This window comes from Cyprinodon tularosa, unplaced genomic scaffold (assembly GCF_016077235.1).
Source record: "Cyprinodon tularosa strain WSP-4 unplaced genomic scaffold, ASM1607723v1 ctg429, whole genome shotgun sequence".
NCBI lineage: Eukaryota > Metazoa > Chordata > Actinopteri > Cyprinodontiformes > Cyprinodontidae > Cyprinodon > Cyprinodon tularosa.
Window position 1 is genome coordinate 178,331 of NW_024039151.1, and position 19,528 is coordinate 197,858.

The following is a 19,528-nucleotide window of genomic DNA, read 5'->3' on the forward strand; positions in this document are numbered from 1 at the left end:
AGATTAAAGTCAGAATTTTAAGAAAAAAAGTCAGAATTCTTGGGGAAAAAAGTCAGTATTCTGAGATAAAAGTCAGAATTTTAGGAAAAAAAGTCAGAATTCTGAGAAAAAAGCCAGAATTCTGAGATTAAAGTCAGAATTATGACTTTTATTCTCATATTATACTGAAATAAAATTTAAAAATCAGTTAACTTTTTTTTGTTTTTTTTTTCAGTGGCCCTAACCCTCTTCCGTACTGCTCTCTACAATTCTTCTTCATAACTTTGTAAATGAAAACTAAAAAGATATTTAGAAGGTGTTTTCCTCCAGCTAGGAGCTGCCCCCCTATTGGTTGATGAGCAGACCACGTGGATCGGAGAGTCACGCGTTTTCCAGAAACCCGTCAGGAAGGAGAAAAACAAAACAAACCCGAGAGAGCTGTTAAACCGTGTGTACTCCAATTGGAAATGGAAATATCTTTTTAATCAACAGTTTAACTCAAACACGGACATCTGGCAACGGGAGTGACGTATGCACGGGAGTCTTAAAAGTAAGTAGGACCGATTGTGGTGCGTTTAATGACCCTGAAGTGAGTGTTTCTGTCGCGTTAGCTTCGTTAGCTCCGAAGCTAGCTGGCTCTGGTGCTTGAGTGTCGGGCTACAGCTGGGATGAGGAAGGGACGGAAGGAGGCCATTAATGACCGAGTTGCAGCTGAAAAATAACATTATTTGTGATTTCGGCTTTATAACATTCAATTGAATGCAACGGAACGAGCTTAGAATGGCTATTTTATCAGCTTTTGGCAGTTTATCGACGAGCAGCTAGCTCGTATACCTAGCTGATATAAACGTCGGTCAGGAGGCTCTTTAACGCACACCGAGGCGAGATCCTGCTGGTTTGCTGTCATCAAGCACCCAAAACAGCTGATTATGTGTCATTATTTGTAGAAAAATAAAAACAAAACAAACTGTTATGTAAGCAGGCTGCACTGTCAAAATAGTAAATCTCATTACTTTTGCCTATTTCTAATATATTTCCGGAATACGTGCAGTTAAACAATGAAATAGTTGTGTAATTGTGGTAGGAAAAGCCTGGCTTTACAGCCTCAGGTCTCCCTGGGTACACGCCCCCCACCCAACCCCCCCAACACCAAACAGAGAAAAGCTCGGCTGTTTCATGTGATTTAAACTCTAATACACTTCGATAGCATATATTAAGCGTCTCACTCTCCAATTTATTGTTTTTATACCTAGTAAAAGTATTTTTGGGCTTTCTATCCACCGTAATAATTAGTATGTTTTTGTTTTCTGGGGGGAAAAAACGACCGTTCATGAAATATTATTATTTTCAAGATGGCGATTTTCTTATTTGTGTGATTAGATTGAAATATTTGATTAATACTAATATGTAGGGCACGGGGATGCAGGCCTCCTAGTTGTTTATCTTCTGCTTCAACCTAGATTGAAACAAGCTGTTTATGATGAAGCAGCTTCTGTGATTGACGATTGAGGCGTCCAATCAGACGCTTGCGGAGGCGGACCCTGGTGTCGGTTTAGCCAATAGGAATGCAAGATTACGTGGGTGTTGGCAGAGGCTGTTAGATTGAGGTTTTGTTTTGCTTCTGTGATGGGTGCAGAGAACTGGCGAGACACTTGTGACTTTATGGCTTTACTGGGGGGATAATATGGGTCATATTTGTAATACACGTCATCGTGTTATGCAATAGTACTTTTGAAACCTAAAAAAACGCTTCAACTTTATGGTTTTGCTTTAAGGAAAACGTATGTTTGTGATTTTCCACTGACAGCGTGGTTTGCCTCAACAGGATTTGGATACATGCAAAGCTCAGTGTCCTTTCATCAGCAATGTCTGAGGTAAATTGAAACATGCATTCCCTCTTTGTTATGTTAAAGATAATGTCCTTATTATTGATGCTATTAAAAAAAAAATCCTTATTCAGCAATGAGTTTTTCTCAGAAGATTCTCATCAACATATTTGCGTTATACCTTTATAATAAAACGCAAAATATGATTTGATTCCTGTAATGTTAAGCTGAAAATGAGCAATTATTAAAATAAAACAATATAACAGCACAGTTCTTACAGGTATAATTATTGTACAAAGTATAGTTTTTCTGCTCTCTACAGATGGACATAAATATAACGAGCTGATTTTAGGCAGTTATTTAATCATGCTGTCCATCCTGAATAAAGACTGTAGAAGTAAGCTAGTTATTATTTGAAAACAGCATGAATAGGAAAGGGCTGTGTGTGAAGGAAAAGACCTTGATAGAGTTAGCAGTGTTTACTTCAGTTTAAATGGGAACAATTAACAGATAATTTCTATATATTTATGTCAAAATGTTTTTTGTCTGTCTAATGTGTATAAAAGAATAAGTATCAATATGCATGGTTTTATCTCAAGTGTTAGGGTGGTGGTTTGTATTATGTTAAAAAATTGGATGAATCATATATTTTTTTTTTTTTTTGTAGAGGTTTCCTGAACACACCTGGTCCCTAGCCAATTGATTGCCATAGTTGTTATTCATACAGGTGCTTATAAACTAGAGTCACATGACAACCACATATTTATTTTTGTTACACATTTTAGTAGGGCTGCAACTACCGATTATTTTGCAAATTGATTAATCTGTCCATTATTTTTTTCCGATTAATCGATTAATAATCGGATAGAGCATATTGACAGACTAAAAAATCTGAACATAATTGTAAAATGTTTTTTTATTTTTTTTATTTTTACCACTCTAAGTGGGTTGCTCTGGTGGAGTCTCTATACTCCAGTTAAGGATTAATTGATTACTAAATTAGTTTTAGATTATTTCAACAATCGATTAATCATGACTAATCCTATTTATTGTTTCAGCTCTACATTTTACTAAAGGTTCCGAGGTCAGTTTTAACCTGACTCTTAAAGCTTACTCCTCTGTTTGACAGGGTTTAAACCTTTTGTATTCTATATTTTAATTTTAGTTTATCATTAGCTGTGTTGTTCCTCGCCGACCTAAATTCTGAAGCATTTAAGTCTTCACCCTCCTCTCTTTCTGTGCAGTATTTAAATCATTCAGATAAAACAAGCAAACATTGAGAACCCTCTCAGCAGGAAAAGCTCAAGTGGTTTGCTTTCAGAGATTATTACACTGTTGTGCAGCAATTATCCGGGGAATTAGGTGCGGCTATTTTTGACACAATTAAAGATCCTTTAAAAAAAAGAAAAAAATAATAAGTTTGCTCAACCTTTCATCATTTTAAACCAAATCACTTGAACCAAAATGAGGCCATTACCTTGTGTGTGGCTCTGTGAGTTTTTAAGGCTCTCATTCTCTATTTGAAGATTTGTCAGTGAGCTGCTGGTGACTAGATTCACACATCTGATTAAAAAAAAAGTGCAGCAGCGAGTAATAGCAGTCTGTTATAATGGTTTGCTGTCTCTAAGTGCTGAAGCAGGACACTTTTAACAAGGTCTTATTTTGTAATGCAGCCCAGAGTATTAACTGGAGCCATCATAAAGTATTCTATTTATGTCTCTTTTTTTGCTTTTTCTTTTTATACTCAGAAAACTGAATGTTATAACTTATTATTAGTGTAAATGCTGTATTTTGTCAAGACCCTCAAACCGCTATGTTTGTAATCAAGAGTATGTTATCCTGGGAATCTAATATCATCCCAAGCCTTGTCATTACAAAATACTAGTATGTAGGATGGATGGATTAGGATGGATATTAGGATGCTTCCGTCAGACTTAATGATTGATTTTCATTCTCTTTCTGGTGAAAATGTAACAAGCAGATCTTAAAAGTGGGAGGAAGGTTCCTTCATTCAGATAGTGGATTTAAATCCAATGGAAAACCGCAATATTCCTTAAAGCTTATGCATGTCCTCTAACCTTTGTTTACATTTTTTTAACTTGACCCAAAAAGCTATCATGTCTTTTAAATGACAACTGAACCCTTGACACACCTCATTTTTTTAAAGGTGTGCTTTTTCATTGATGTGGGTTATATTGTATGCTGCTCACTTTTAAAAGGGTTGAGTATGAAGGAAGGATGATGATGCCAAATGGACTAATTTCTGAACCACTGACCGTGGTAGTAAATTGCTAACCTCCGTCTGCTCACACCAGCAACTCAACAAAACGAGCAATGAAAATCCCTACCCTTTTGGGACAATCGGCTGTTACTTAGCGTCTATTTCAGTCTGTTGCCACGCTGTCCAAACACATTGGGGGCTTGTGGATTAACAACCTTTTGTGATGTGCGCTCTCGCATGTCCTCTTTCATAAACGGGCTGCTATCTCAGGCTTGTTATTTCTGCTGTAATCATCTGCGGGTAACTCATTCCAGAGAAGATACTGCTGATTGGCCTACTTGAATCACATCCAGTGTTGTGAGGCAAAGAATATCACCTTTTTGCATGAAGGGAGATATGAGCAGAGCACAGCATGCTGACTTTTCATTTGATGCTACATAGGAACCAGGTCAGGTTATTAGAAGTGCTTCAAAAAAAGATTGTATTACACCTTGAACCTTTCACAGATTTTGATGTGACAGCCGCAGCTCTGCTTTCAGTGATGGAACCATAGTAGTGTGAAGATAAGAGGTGTGTGTTTGTACATAGTAGCTCTTAGTTAAAACATACTGCCTTATTTTGTTATTTTTTTTTGTTGTGCTGTTTCTACTCGATTTGCATATCTAGAAACTGAAATGATCCCAATTATTCTCTGCAAAACAGCTTGATTAGATTTAATGATTGTGAACCTCAGTTTTCATCTTCTGTTGCTCATTGTTAACTGTATATTGCCGTGGTCTTTGACTAGGCCATTTGACACGAGTATATTTTGGGTTCAACTATTTGGCTACAGCGTTGTCTTTGTGTTTAAGGTATTGTATAGGTAGAGTTTAACTTTTTGTACTTGCTAGCAACCTCTCTTCCCACATTGTCCATTATTTAGCTCCATTCGTCCACCTATCAGCTAACTAGCTGTTTTGTTGGTGTTAAAGAAGAGCTACAAAATAACGCTACTGCCGCTTTGTTTCATGGTGAGTTTGGTGTGTACGTTAACTTAACTGACACACATAGCATTTTATATGTACAACCAGAAGGTTTGGTTGTTCTCGCCTGATTTTAGCAGCTTTTCACAGTTTTTACCCCCAACATGTTTTTTGGCAAACAGGACTTTTCATGGCTCTTCTTTAAATGATGGATTTCTTTAAGCAGCTTCTTTATAATGGCAAGATTTAGCTTCTTTATAATGCAGCTTACCCAGAGTTTCCATAGACCTGTTAGCTACTTTAATGTATGTCCTTGCCAAGCCTTTCAGATCAGGTAGATGTTTATTTCTCTTTCTGTCTTCATATGATCCACTGAACAGCCTTGTGAGATGTTTAAATTTGGGGAAAGTGTTTTAAAGCTGCTTCAAAGACTTGCCCCAAACATTACCTCCGACTTTGCCTTGTCATCATTTCTTTCCTCTCAAATAAATTTGGAAAACCATTTATCAAGCGCATCCCACATCCTCATCATGAACTTCTTTGTTTGAGTCTATAACACACAACCATAACAAATATGCTCGTGTTTGTGGAAATCAAATTTTCCACAGGAAGTTGTGATGAAAAACCGATTTAAAAAAAGCTTCATCTGTGACCAGTCATGCCAAGGTTCATTACAGAGGGATCAATGTCTGATGGTGTATTTTGCTTTTGATTGAATGCTTAAAATCTAAGCAGCTGCTGTTAAGCCATGCAGTGTTAGGTAATTATTTCTACAGTGCTGTAAAACTGATTGAAGGTTTCTTTTTTTTTAATTAAGTATCAAAGTTATATGTAGTAGCTGCAGACATGTTGCTCAGACTTAACTGAAGTTTAAGCTGCTACAAAAACTGAATAAATAGTAATAATTTAACTTTATTAATCTCACACTGGAGAAATCCACTCTCTGCATTTAACCCATTCCCTTGGAGAGCAGTGGGTAGCCATTTGTCGGCCCGGGGAGCAGTGTGGGGTTAAGGGTCTTGCTCAGGGACCTAGAGTGGCAGTCTGCCAGTAATACGGTCCCTTTAGCAACTTTGTAATATGTGTAGTGTTTTGGTAGTTATCTGTAAAGACTTTGGATTTGTTAAAGCATGGGAGGAAGGTATCGGAGCTCAAATGTAGCACCAATAAAGACAACCTGCATCTCTAGGCCTCAAAATTCTAGCACTAGAACCCTGATCTGAGCTTGAACTCTAGACTTCTGAATTGCTTTCTCACTGCATGAGTCGCTGTTATTGATTTTTGTTATATTTAGTCTCTTTTCTTGTGTGGAATTCAGCTCACTTTGGTTTGCTTTGCTTTTGAAAACTTGCGGGTTACTATTTCGCAGTGTAGAATGGGGGATTGATGCAGAAGCTTTGTTGTGTTTAAACTGTGCGTTTCCTTATTCCGGTTCTGCCACAAATGAAACCAAACACAAACGCAGCGGAAGACCTTGCAAACTAAGCTCTGATGATACTCAGCAATTTATTTTGGCTGTCGAGCTGGTTCCAGGTCTGCTCTGGGTGATTAAACAGATATGTTCGCACACAACCCGTGAGCTTGCTTTGGCTTCTGCTATCGCTAAGGTGTCGCTTTTACAACTGCAGTCAAACCAGCGGTTTGCACAGCAGTGTTTTGCTTTTTTATTTTTACCACTTCCTGTCTCTATGCAAAGCCTATCAGAGGGAGATTGAACTGTCAGGGGTGAGAAGTTTATTTTCGTCAACAAACGCTGAGCTAGAGGAAGCGGCGTTGTTCAGTGGCCTTGTGCAGGAGAGGGATTGGTGAGTGATTTTTCTCTGCTTGGGGTCATGTCTCTATGCAGATCTTATTTATTTGTCATGCAAAAGCAAAAGCAGCTGAGATAAATACAGGGCCACGTGTTTCATCATTGTTGTGCTGTGGTTCACTGACAGAAATTCATGCTTTCTCTATGGGCTGTTTGTCAGTTCAACATTGATAGTTGAACAGTAGACTTAAAAAATAGAAACTGCAGCTGTTCATCCTAGAAGCATGAAGAGAAATAGTATCTGATTGAAATAAAGCCCACATACAGGTGCTGGTCATAAAATTAGAATATCATGAAAAAGTAGATTGATTTCAGTAATTCCATTTAAAAAGTGAAACTTGTATATTATATTCATACATTACATACAAACTCATATATTTCAGATGTTTATTTTGTTTAATTTTGATGATTACAAATGACAACAAATGAAAATCTCAAATTCATCATATCAGAAAATTAGAATATTGTGAAAAGGTTCAAAATTGATGGCCCCTGGTGCCACACTCTAATCAGCTAATTAACTCAAACCACCTGCAAAAGCCTTTAAATGGTCTTTCAGTCTAGTTCTATAGGCTACACAATCATGGGGAAGACTGCTGACTTGACAGTTGTCCAAAAGACGACCATCGACACCTTGCACAAGGAGGGCAAGACACAAAAGGTCATCGCTAAAGAGGCTGGCTGTTCACAGAGCTCAGTGTCCAAGCACATTAATAGAGAGGCGAAGGGAAGGAAAAGATGTGGTCGAAAAAAGTGTACAAGCAAGAGAGATAACCGCACCCTGGAGAGGATTGTGAAACAAAACCCCTTCAAAAATGTGGGGGAGATTCACAAAGAGTGGACTGCAGCTGGAGTGAGTGCTTCAAGAACCACCACACACAGACGTATGAAAGACATGGGTTTCTGCTGTCGCATTCCTTGTGTCAAGCCACTCTTGAACCACAGACAGCGTCAGAAGCGTCTTGCCTGGGCTAAAGAGAAACAGGACTGGACTGCTGGTGAGTGGTCCAAAGTCATGTTCTCTGATGAAAGTAAATTTTGCATTTCCTTTGGAAATCAAGGTCCCAGAGTCTGGAGGAAAAGAAGAGAGGCACTTCATCCACGTTGCTTGAAGTCCAGTGTAAAGTTTCCACAGTCAGTGATGGTTTGGGGTGCCATGTCATCTGCTGGTGTTGGTCCATTGTGTTTTCTGAGGTCCAGGGTCAACGCAGCCACATACCAGGAAGTTTTAGAGCACTTCATGCTTCCTGCAGCTGACCAACTTTTTGGAGATGCAGATTTCATTTTCCAACAGGACTTGGCACCTGCACACAGTGCCAAAGCTACCAGTACCTGGTTGAAGGACCATGGTATCCCTGTTCTTAATTGGCCAGCAAACTCTCCTGACCTTAACCCCATAGAAAATCTATGGGGTATTGTGAAGAAGAAGATGCAATACACCAGACCCAACAATTCAGAAGAGCTAAAAGCCACTATTAGAGCAACCTGGGCTATCATAACACCTGAGCAGTGCCACAGACTGATCGACTCCATGCCACGCCGCATTGCTGCAGTAATACAGGCCAAAGGAGGCCCAACTAAATACTGAGTGCTGTACATGCTCATACTTTTCATGTTCATACTTTTCAGTTGGCCAACATTTCTATAAATCCTTTGTTTTTATTGGTCTTCAGTAATATTCTAATTTTCTGATATGATGAATTTGAGATTTTCATTTGTTGTCATTTGTAATCATCAAAATTAAACAAAATAAACATCTGAAATATATGAGTTTGTATGTAATGTATGAATATAATATACAAGTTTCACTTTTTAAATGGAATTACTGAAATCAATCTACTTTTTCATGATATTCTAATTTTATGACCAGCACCTGTATATAGGATTAAATGAAATAATAAATAATGTAGGTGTCTTTTCTTTTCTTGGTTGCGATTGATTTTATATGAGGTCTGATTTACCACTTCTCGCTTTCTATTTCATTTGTTTTTATTTTTCTAACTACTATAAAAAGCCTGCGGCTGATTCTTAGTTAAAGATCTATGCTTTACCCAACAGAAATTATATAAATTAAGTGATTCTTCATGTCTCTATTGAAGGTTTTGTTCCAAAACATTGTCTTTTTTTTTCTTTTTTTTTTTTTATCAAACTGTATAAAAGTCAACCAGAAAACATTCGGTTTAATGTGTTAAAAGACTGACAATGCCTTGATGAGCAGGAAAAATAGATTTTTAAAATGACTGTTATTTCAAGCTGATGATGAAAAATCAAAGCTAATATGGAACCGTTTACTATTTCTAAACCCTGTTTTTTCATTGGTCCATCCGTATCTGTGTGGTTGCAAAAAAAAAGTCTTATTTTTAACATTTTTCATCTGGTCTCTTATAGCAGAGGTGTTAATTATCTGTTAAAAATAATTGACACTAGTTACATAAAGAGGTGTGAGTTAAACATATTGCATTTAATCATAATCCAATGTCCCAATGGAAAAATAAAGAAAATATTATAATAAAAACTCACAATTCACCCATTTGTTTAAGTTTCTTATCATTGCTAATTCCAGTGTATTATTTAGAGCAGGGATCTTCAACGTTTTCAAAGCCAAGGACCCCCAAACTGATTGCGAGATTAAGCGGGGACCCCCTAATTATATATATTGTATGAAATTGTGTTATATCAAACTGGTCCTATAGTCACTCTATTACATATTGAGTCATGTAACGAAAGTAATTTCTCCCTGGGATTATTAAAGTATTTCTGAATCTGATTCCTGGTTGATGGGACAGGTGTGATGAATGAATCGGTGCCCAGGTTTAAAAGAGCTCTTGTGTGTCGCTGTATGTGTGCATTGATGACTGAAAGACATCTTCTGCTTTCATTTATCTGTTTACTACAGTGTGTTGAATTCATGTTAATGTGTATTTAAAGACATTTTAATTAGTGCAAAAAATTGCAGGAGGGAATATAAAAAAAAGGAATCAACCAAGACTTTCGCGACCCCCATGCAGGACCCCCTGTTGAAGACCTCTGATTTAGAGGATAGATCGAAATTGCTATCATGACTAGAGATCTATCACGATATTGATAAACAATATGACAAATGCCAACCCCGTTTTCATTAGAAAGTTGTTTCTATATATTGAGATTTTCTAGGTCAAACATTCAATTTACGCACAATATTTGGAAAGTGTTAAATTATATTGGTAAAGTCGCAATACCAACAAGACCTGCGATTAATACAGAACATGTGTCTGGTCACATACTATGACATAATGCATTACTATGCCAGTAGCTCCCTCTAGTTGCATACAAAGGCTTAATATATTTCATTTTTGTGTTTTACTCCTTGTTTTGGATAAATTTTTCGGTTAACTTGAGCGTTTTTGTATTTACCATAACAAGCCCATGTAACCAGAGATATTGCACAAGTAAACATGGAAGTAATGGAGGCAAGCTGTTCAGCGTTTCCCCGGCAAAGGTCTAAAAAAGAGGAAAGTATCAAAATCAAGTGTGAACAAAGTGCCAATGATTCTCGGATGTCAAGAGAGAGAAGACATGAGTAGTTCTCTGAATACAAGGTGACAATTGTTAATTGAAGCTGGGGCTAAAGCTTCAGAGCTGGTAGGATAATGGATGAGTGGGCCGGTACTGCCAGCAGATGGCAACGGCTTACAATAGAGTTTATGTCTGCTGATTGTGCTTGGTGCAAAAGTTCTTTTCAGGGCTAAAAAACATTAGCTGGACAAACGTTTGTCATATGTTTCTTTATTTTAACAGGAAAATATTGTTTTCTTTGTTTTATCTTTAGATTTTTTCTAAATGACATTGTATATGCCTAAGACCCAAAAGTATTACTATAGAAGACTGTATGTTTAATTTGCACTAATTTCAGATTTCTCATCAATTGAATCTTCCTCAGTCAGAAGGAATATGTCGACTCAATTGGTGCAGCTTAGAAGGTTTATTGATGGAATAGAAGCAGGTACATTGGAGATGATGGTACAGATGATGATGAGGTTTATATTTGGTTTAGCATGTGAATGTGTGGTTATCTGAAACAGAAGAAAAACTAAAGGTATATATTTATAGCCATGCAGGCAAAACGGGTACATATAGATGCAGAATGAAAACAGCCTGTAGTACCATAGAAATCCACTAGATTAACACCTCACATGCATTATCGGTCAAATGCAATAAACATACAACTGACAAAAGCAGTCAGAAAATATGAAATGAACGGTAATGCCCTCATATACTAATAAAATTACAATATATCTGGCAAAGTATAACAAGGAACTTGAGTTATTAAGTAAGTGAACTCTTGCATTGTCAGTAACCAGAGAAACACGAGGACGATTTCACCCCCTGATATAATAATGTACATAAAACACAATATCAGACATGAAATGTATAGTTGCGTTGTAAAAAACGCACACAGGTTTCATATACACTGAATTAAGGAAGGATTAACGGTGGATGCTATTTTTATGCCACCGAACCACCCAGAAGCACAGAACAAAACAACTTGCTTAGCGACATGAAATTGGAACTACAAAATGAACAGATGCATCATGGGTAATGTGGTACTAAACAAATGGATGGACTTTTAACAATTACTGTATTTCTGCTTTTGGGTCACAGAAAACAGAAACAACAGATAATAAGTCTGTCTAGCTACCCTTCAAAACAATAAGTATTTAAAAAATATAAAATTCTTTTAAATAAGAGATACCTGCTGCCAATAACATGCATATGTCCTGATCAACGTCCATCATTTGTGATTGTTTCTAAATCAGGGGAGTGGTGGCCTAGTGGCTAGAACATTGCACTTTGGTCTCGGAGGTTCTGAGTTCAAGTCCCCCACACTCCCCAAGACTGCCACTCTGGGTCCCTGAGCAAGACCCTTAAACCCAGACTGGTGCCAGGGCGCCAACAGTGGCAGCCCACTGCTTCCCAAGGGAAAGTGGTGTCAAAAGTTCACACATTTGTTATTTAAGCAGAAGTATAGATACCGCAGTTTGAAAACACTCTGGTAAAAGTTGAAATATCAACTTGACCTCTTTACCCAAGTAAAAGTGAAAAAGTAACTGCTCCAAAAACTACTTAAAGTATAAAAATATAAAGTAATCGTTTGAAAAAACAGCCAGATGCCACTTTATGAACTGAAAGCCATTTTTTTTCGAAAAATTCTTTGAGATAGGGCCAAGGATGAGGGCGGTCTTGCTGGTCTCCATCTCCCGATACGCTCGCCCCTGTGTCCGACCTTTCAGACATTTCAACATCTTTTTCTGAATCCGACATTCTAGCATGGCATAGACAATTCACGTTTGCAGTTTGAAGAACACCTGCTTGCTTCTGATGATTTCCTTTAGCTAACCAATGAGTGTTTGCATTATATGACTCATACAATTGCACTAGTTTTCACTAGATGTGGATGGAGCCAATGATCTGCATTGGATGATGTGAAATAAATATTTATAAACATTAAACCAAAGCCAAGAGTAACGAGTAACGTTTGTTTTAAAAAAGTTAGGAATAGAAAGTACAGATACCTGTGTGAAAATGCAATGAGTAGAAGTCAGAAGTAGGAAGAAAAATAAGTAATGGAGTAAAGTATAGATACCTAAATAGTGTACTTAAGTACAATAACGAAGTATTTGTACTGCGATACTTGACACCTCTGCCAAGGGGATGGGTCAAATGCAGAGAGGGAATTTCGTTGCTCTGTACTTGTGATAGTGTAATGACAATAAAGTTGAATTCTATTCTATTCTATGTGTTAATTTTCCACCCTGTATACATACAGCTCATTAAATGTTTCTTTCTTGGTTGCTGGAAATGTTTTTTGTTCCAAGTAGAAAAGAATATTCATACTATGTACTTGACATCAAGGAGTTTTTTTTTCATGTCTTTTTTGGCATATTAATCCAAAGCTTTGGTTATCTTACTTATTGTTTTCTTCTGTGTTTTTCACTAGACCTAAGGCATACGGAGAAACGCAACAAACGACAGACCAGACGCTTTTTGCCCTTTCTTCACAGCCTTGAAGGCTGCACCCCCCCCAGAACTTTGTGGTCATCTCCCCCTGCAGTGTTTTATTGTGCTGATCAACTCAGAGCAGGGGGACTGGACAGGAGACCCAGAGGTTCCCGCCGCTGCTCTAAGCTGTGCCTGGCAATGCCTCAGGTAAGAGGTATAACAAGATAATTCATGTTTACATGTAGATACATACGCACAGTCATCATGATGTCTGTTTTATTCCTTTTTAAATGAATCTAGTGAAAATATTTGATAATTCTTGTATTTAAATGCTTGAAAAAAAAAATAAGCCGATGCTGACAGAGAAGATCACAAGATTTAGATGGTCTAGCAGTAAAGAAGCGCTGTGTAAATGGCCAAATATTAGTTTAATTTGAACTGTATTAGATCATTTTTTTCGGTTATAACACAATATTTGGCATGTATCGAACTATCCCTATCAAGAACTTGCTTGTGTAACTGTAAGTTTAGTATCTTTTCAAAGCACACATAATAAGAGTAAGAAATATCAGTCAAATTAATTGTTTTTGGGACTGATGACATAAATCTAAAAGGAGATCAAACCCTTATATCACATTTAGCTTTAGCTTGTTTAGCTCTCATGTTGAAGGGAAGCTGTAAAGTGGTGCTCTGCGTAACATGACTCATTTAATGACAGATCTGACCATCTTTTGTTATATGGGAGATTGCATGGAGCATCAATAGAAGTGCTGTATATTGACCTGAAAATTAATTTAATATGTCTCAAATTCAGCTCTTATTTGGATCAAAACCTACACACTGTTGCTTTAACATAACACAGTGTATTCAATTCTTTATCCTTGTTGCTCACTTGGTATGTGTGTTTTCTCTCTCTATTACCCTACAGCCCAGCGTCAGTGGGATGGAGCCTCCCTTTGGGGACGCCTTTCAGAACTACTCATTCGCTGACCAGGCCCTAACCAGCACAGAGTTGCTGGCCACCAGCTCTGACCCAGATTTCATGTACGAGCTGGTGAGTGAACATGACGGAACACACACGTAAAATAAATCCACAAACCCACAACCATCCAGCAATCTGGTTTCAAACTTTATCATCCATGCTTTGAGTCTATTTTCTCCTTACAAAATTTAAAACTGCTGACATAATGCTATCACTAATTTACATCCAATTGTAGTCTAACTTTGGTAGTTGTAAGCTGCCTTCTTAAATTATGCAAAAAAAATTGTCATTAAACAATGTCACTAATTTGTCATTTAATAGTGCTACTCTAAGGCTACGTTCACACTGCAGCCTGAAGTGACCCAAATCCGATTTTTTTTCCCATATGCGACCTGGATCTGATCTTTTCATGACAGTCTGAACGACACAGATCCGTTTTTTTTTCCAATGCGACCCAGGCCACTTGGCTATGTGGTCCTGAATCCGATACGAATCTGATCTTTTCAAATGCGACCCATGTCTGAACGGCCAGGTCGCATTCATCCGACCTGAACGTCATTAATACCCGACAAACGTCACTATTATGCGTCTTGCTGCGCAGAAGCAGCAAGAAAAACAACGACCATGGCAGATGATGATGCGGGGAGCAGTATTTATGTTTAAACATATTGAAAAGATTGTGTTTTTATAGTTGGAAAAGACCGCTAGATGCGCGCCGGTACTACATCCATGTTTACTTCTGGAAAAAAAGAGCACGCTGGCCTGTGACATCATTGCATCCTCTACTGCGCAGGCGGGACACTTGCGTTGTATGACTGCAGTTCACACAGGATCACATAAAAGTCGCATATATTTGTAAATATGAACGGCAACGCGAAAAAATCGGATTTCACAAAAAAATCGGAATTGTGCATCAAGGCCTGCAGTGTGAACGTAGCCTAAGACTCTGACTCATTAATGGTTTTTGTGTTCAAAAACATTGTCTGTTTAGCTGCAGCAAAAATGCACCTTTGACATGAGTAAAATAGCGCCGTTCATGAAGCGTTTTTGCCATCATTAATAAACTGGACATATACTCATCAGAAAATAAAAGAGGGGGGTGATATGCAAATGTGAAGGCCTACCCCGGTCCTCATTGTTTTTTATCAAACCTTAAAATTAATTGCACGCATAGTTTCTGCATCTATAGTAAATTTCTGCTGTCATTTGTGGCCTGAAGGCGACACAGTTACAATGACGGGTGACAGACAGTGTCTGAGGACATGGGAACATTAAAAAAAATAAAAAAGCGGAAAAAACCATACTTATTAAGCAATTTATTCTTGGGAAATGCTCCTTGAAACAACATTTTCTTGCATCTTGATCATTTCAACACATCATCGCTGTTATTGGTGACTTTTTCTTTACTCATCCACACCTATCTTCTCCACATGGCCATCTTACCTGTCATCTGTGTGCAGTGCTGTTGTAAATTGAATCCAATCTGCCCTCCAAAATGCTCCATGTTGAAATCCTCTTTAAGTTGGGAAGTCTTTTGGACTTATTATCAAGTGTGAGCACAATCTTAGCAAATTGCTCTCAACACATTCACTGGTTGAATGTATTGCTTTTTGTTTGTACAAGAAATAAAGCGTTCCTTCTTTGGGGTCACTGTAAATCGGCTAAAGTGTTTAAATCTTTTACACATCTAGAAAAATAAACCTGCTTGCATTGACAGCTAGTCAGAATACTCATTTTGAATTGGGGCAATATCTACTAATCATTGAACAAACTGATTAATTTGATGACTGTTTTTCTGGTTAATTTATTAATAATCAGAATACTGTAATTGAATAAAAAATTATGTTAAAAGGTGTAACCTTTCACAGACTAATTATTTAATAGAAGCTTTCAGAGGTTTGTGGGAGAATACTGGTGCAAGAACCTGTTTCCGTCAGCTTTTAGATCAGCAGGTAACTGTTGTTAATGTTGCAGTGAGAAATCCTACAAGTCATGCAAAAAGAGCCCCGGTGGGAGGCTTTATTCAAAGGTGCAGACGGTAAACTCCAACGTAGCACCAGAAGTTTATTTGTAAGCATCTTCTCTAGCTGAGCTGTGCTGTGTGAAAACACTCCCCTCTGCACTCTGTCAGCACACAACTGCTCATCCTGGTCTTTACCTAAAGGTATTATGTTACCTCCTAACACAGAACTGATTAAATATCTAACACCATAAGCAACACTAATGGTAGCCCACTAGTGATTCTGTCATAGAAAGTCTCAAATTATTTCTCCATGTTTTAAACAGGGTAAAATGCATTTAAATCTCCAATAGTAGAACCAAAATCCCCCTTTTTTTTAAACAATGCAGACGATTGTTCATTTTTCTATAGAGGCATTAGTAACAAATGTTGCACAATTCTCAATTAAACACAAAAGAAACATTTATTACCAAAACAAACAAAATGTTAACCATGGATAGCATACTCTTCACGTGATCCTAAGGCATGGCTGCTGAATGCTGATGGAGCACATATCCAGGTATTGGCCGATGCCAATTTGGGGAAAAAAGGCTAATATTGATTGGCTGATGTACCAATCTTATTGTGCTTTGGTTCTTCTTCCATTAGTTTTTATTTTTTTTTTTTTTGAACAAATGCATGGTTGATTCTTTATTCATGCTGTGGCTCTGGTTCTCAGAATGTGAGAACTGTAAAAAACCTAAGTTTCTGAGTTAAAAACATCACAAATTGTTGCCGTTCTCTGAGCTTTTTTCTTTTTTACCTTATCCACTAACAGCTCTTTATATAGTTTAACTACTACAAAGTTAAACTGCTGGAGATCTTGAAATTAAAACCCTAAAATCACCAGATTACCTTGCAGATGCTTTGGGATACCTTGTCTTTCCTAATTAAAATGCTGATAAAACCTATTTTTCCTCTGGTATGTTTGAAATCTTGCAGCTAAGCATGCAGCATCTGACTTTGTGTGACATTCATTAAGACCAAAGCCAGTATTCCTTTCAATACGCCCATTTTCCTGCTGATGACAGACATTCCTCACAATACTTACTGCATATAAACAGAATTAAACAAAGCCTTGCTTACAGCTGCAGGTCTTGATGCTCAACTCAGATTTTTTTGCAAATATCTGAGGTTTTTCTGAAATGTTTGTTCAGACTACTACTTAAATGCAGTCACCATGAGATTCCTTTCCAAATGCTTTACAGCGCCAACATGCCCCTCGTCACACAGAAGCAAACTGTTTAGGGAATGTCAGATGTAGTATCTCTGTGTTAGTATAAGCTGTTGAATAACTGGAGCCAACAGTATTATGATCACATCACAAGATGAGGTAAGGTTAAAAAAAAAATGAGAGCAGAACTATTGGTAATGTGTTTTTGTGGAACAATGAGACGATTCTGTGTGAAGTCTGGGTGATGACATCAAAGTCTGATGAAATACGACATGATCCTTTAGACTGCAGGCTGTTTAAAAGCTATAAGATACATCTCCATACCACATATGGCAGCGGCACAATTCAAGGTTGTTTGGAGAGGAAAAAAAGAAGGAAAAGGTCAGAATTGAGTCAATGGAAAAAGGTCGATATGGGCAAAAAAATCAGATCTGATCAGTGTGAAAGTTGCCTTAGAGACGTTATATAAAACATTATCAGACCATGTTAGCTATCCAATTATATAAAAATTTGTATTCAAAGCTGAGCTTTTTGGAATTAAAAAATTTGAATAATTTATTTAGTATAGGCTCCTCCATAAAAATGTGTTTCTGTTGATAAATATGTCTCATGCTAGTATTTGAACGAGTATTACTTTTAGTTTCTGATGTGTATCTGTAGTGATGACATCAAAGCTAACCAATCAGGATTAAAATCTACATTTTCTGCAGAGAACAGCTTCCCTCCTTTTTTATTTTTTTAAAAGAACTCTAAATATAAATAAAATATGGAGCTCTTTGCCAGAATTTCCACTGGAATTTCAAACACAGAGGCCTGTTACCCCGTTGTTTGACATCCTCGATGCATTTGTCAGGCTTCATAGCAGGTTTAAACAGAAACTCTTCTAGCTGTCAGCTACAGGTGTCCGCTTCAATTAACTTCCCGCTCCAGACTAAACAATAGTGATCCACTGCTGCGCATTCGATTTCCTGCTCTGTAACAGACACGTTCACTGGATGCTGGGACATGCGATCGGTCTCCTTTTTAGTCTGCTTCATGGATTAAAGCCACATGACTTCAAAAAAAAGATATTTGGTAAAAACTAGTTTATTAAAAGGTTTAAGATGAATTATTCTCTGTTTTAAGTGAATTAATTTTATAAGTTATTCACTGTAACTCATTATAAACTCCATCAGTTATTATGGTAACCCTGTTGTGATAGATGATTGAAAATTACGCCTAAATGAGTCGGATATAGACTAAAGTGAAGCCGAGCTGCTGCTGTAGCAGATAAGTGATCAGCATACATGCTTTCCAGTTCAGGTGAAGTTATTGCAGGCAAATTCTGTTTTGTTCTTCATATTATCACTAATTACGTAAATTGAAAAAGCTTTGCCACTTAGGTGATCATAACCACCAGCTGGGAAACACATTTAGTTGTATTAAAATTCTATAGTGTTAAAAGTTTTGAAATTGTTGAAATGTTATTATGGATTATAGTTCTTGAAAAGAAGCTGGATTCCAAGAATAAGTGTTGTTAAAGGAATAGTACACCCAAAACATGATTAGCCTTCATTTTCTACTCACCCCCATGCTGAACAACACTCTGGAGTACTTTTTTGATATCTCAAATGCATCTGGAGATCTGGGAGGCTTCTTGCTGTCTGCTGACATTCACAATAATGGAGGTCTATGGTGCCCGAGACAGAAAGGTCCATAAAAGTCCACAAAAAACGTGTCAATATTCCTCCATACTGCTCGTCCAATGTATTCCAAGTGTCCTGAGTGGGTAGCGTCCAGAATTTACTCGAAAGGAAGTCATTTAGAATGTTTTTAGAGCATAAACAGTAGTGTATAGGATTTCCTGAAAGCTCATTCATGAGTCTACGGAAACCGCGGCAGACCAAACCAGATGAAAGTGCGCATTCAGCTCGGCAAAGAACTCATGCTCTTCCTCAACACTGAAGTCCTCAGACATTTTTCTTTCGTTGTTTCTTTCTTTGCACAGGTAAACAGCACATTTCTTCTTCTACGCTTGCATTATCGGCAGAGCAGACGCTGAATGCGCACTTTCATCTGGTTTGGTCTGCCGGCTTCCGTAGCATCGTGAACATGCAGGCTCGCGCTTTCAGGAAATCCTATACACTACTGTTTATGCTCTAAAAACATTCTAAATGACTTAGTTTCGAGTAAATTCTGGACGCTACCCAATCAGGACACTTGGAATACATTGGACGGGCAGTATGGAGGAATATTGACACGTTTTTGTGGACTTTTATGGACCTTTCTGTCTCGGGCGCCATAGACCTCCATTATTTGAATGTCAGCAGACAGCAAAAAGCCTCCCAGATCTCCAGATGCATTTGAGATATCAAAAAAGTACTCCAGAGTGTTGTTCAGCGTGGGGGTGAGTAGAAAATGAAGGCTAATCATGTTTTGGGTGTACTATTCCTTTAAGCAGCTCTACTCCTCATCCAGTTGTTACTGAGAACTATTGCTCTGCAAGCTTTTCATATTTATTTATTTATTTTTTTTTTTACTCAAGATATTTTTTATTGAGTTTTACATAAACAAAAAACAGAGCACAGTTATATTGTGTTGCAAGGCAGGCTTATAG

General features: G+C 37.6%; 1 protein-coding gene across 3 annotated transcripts in view; it reads left to right on the forward strand.

Annotated features, from left to right (window-relative positions):
* Positions 1-369: 369 nt before the first annotated feature.
* crebrf (creb3 regulatory factor) overlaps positions 370-19,528 on the forward strand; it is a 32,552-nt gene continuing 13,393 nt past the window's right edge. Inside the window, exons 1-4 of one of the 3 annotated variants that reach the window (XM_038299420.1) lie at positions 379-529; positions 1,805-1,853; positions 12,776-12,991; positions 13,706-13,831. In XM_038299420.1, the coding sequence (XP_038155348.1) occupies positions 13,721-13,831 (111 nt within the window). In that variant the 5' untranslated portion in view covers positions 379-529; positions 1,805-1,853; positions 12,776-12,991; positions 13,706-13,720. Of the gene's footprint in view, positions 530-1,804; positions 1,854-12,775; positions 12,992-13,705; positions 13,832-19,528 lie in introns of all 3 variants that reach the window. The other 2 variants (XM_038299419.1, XM_038299418.1) reach the window with 2 other exon arrangements.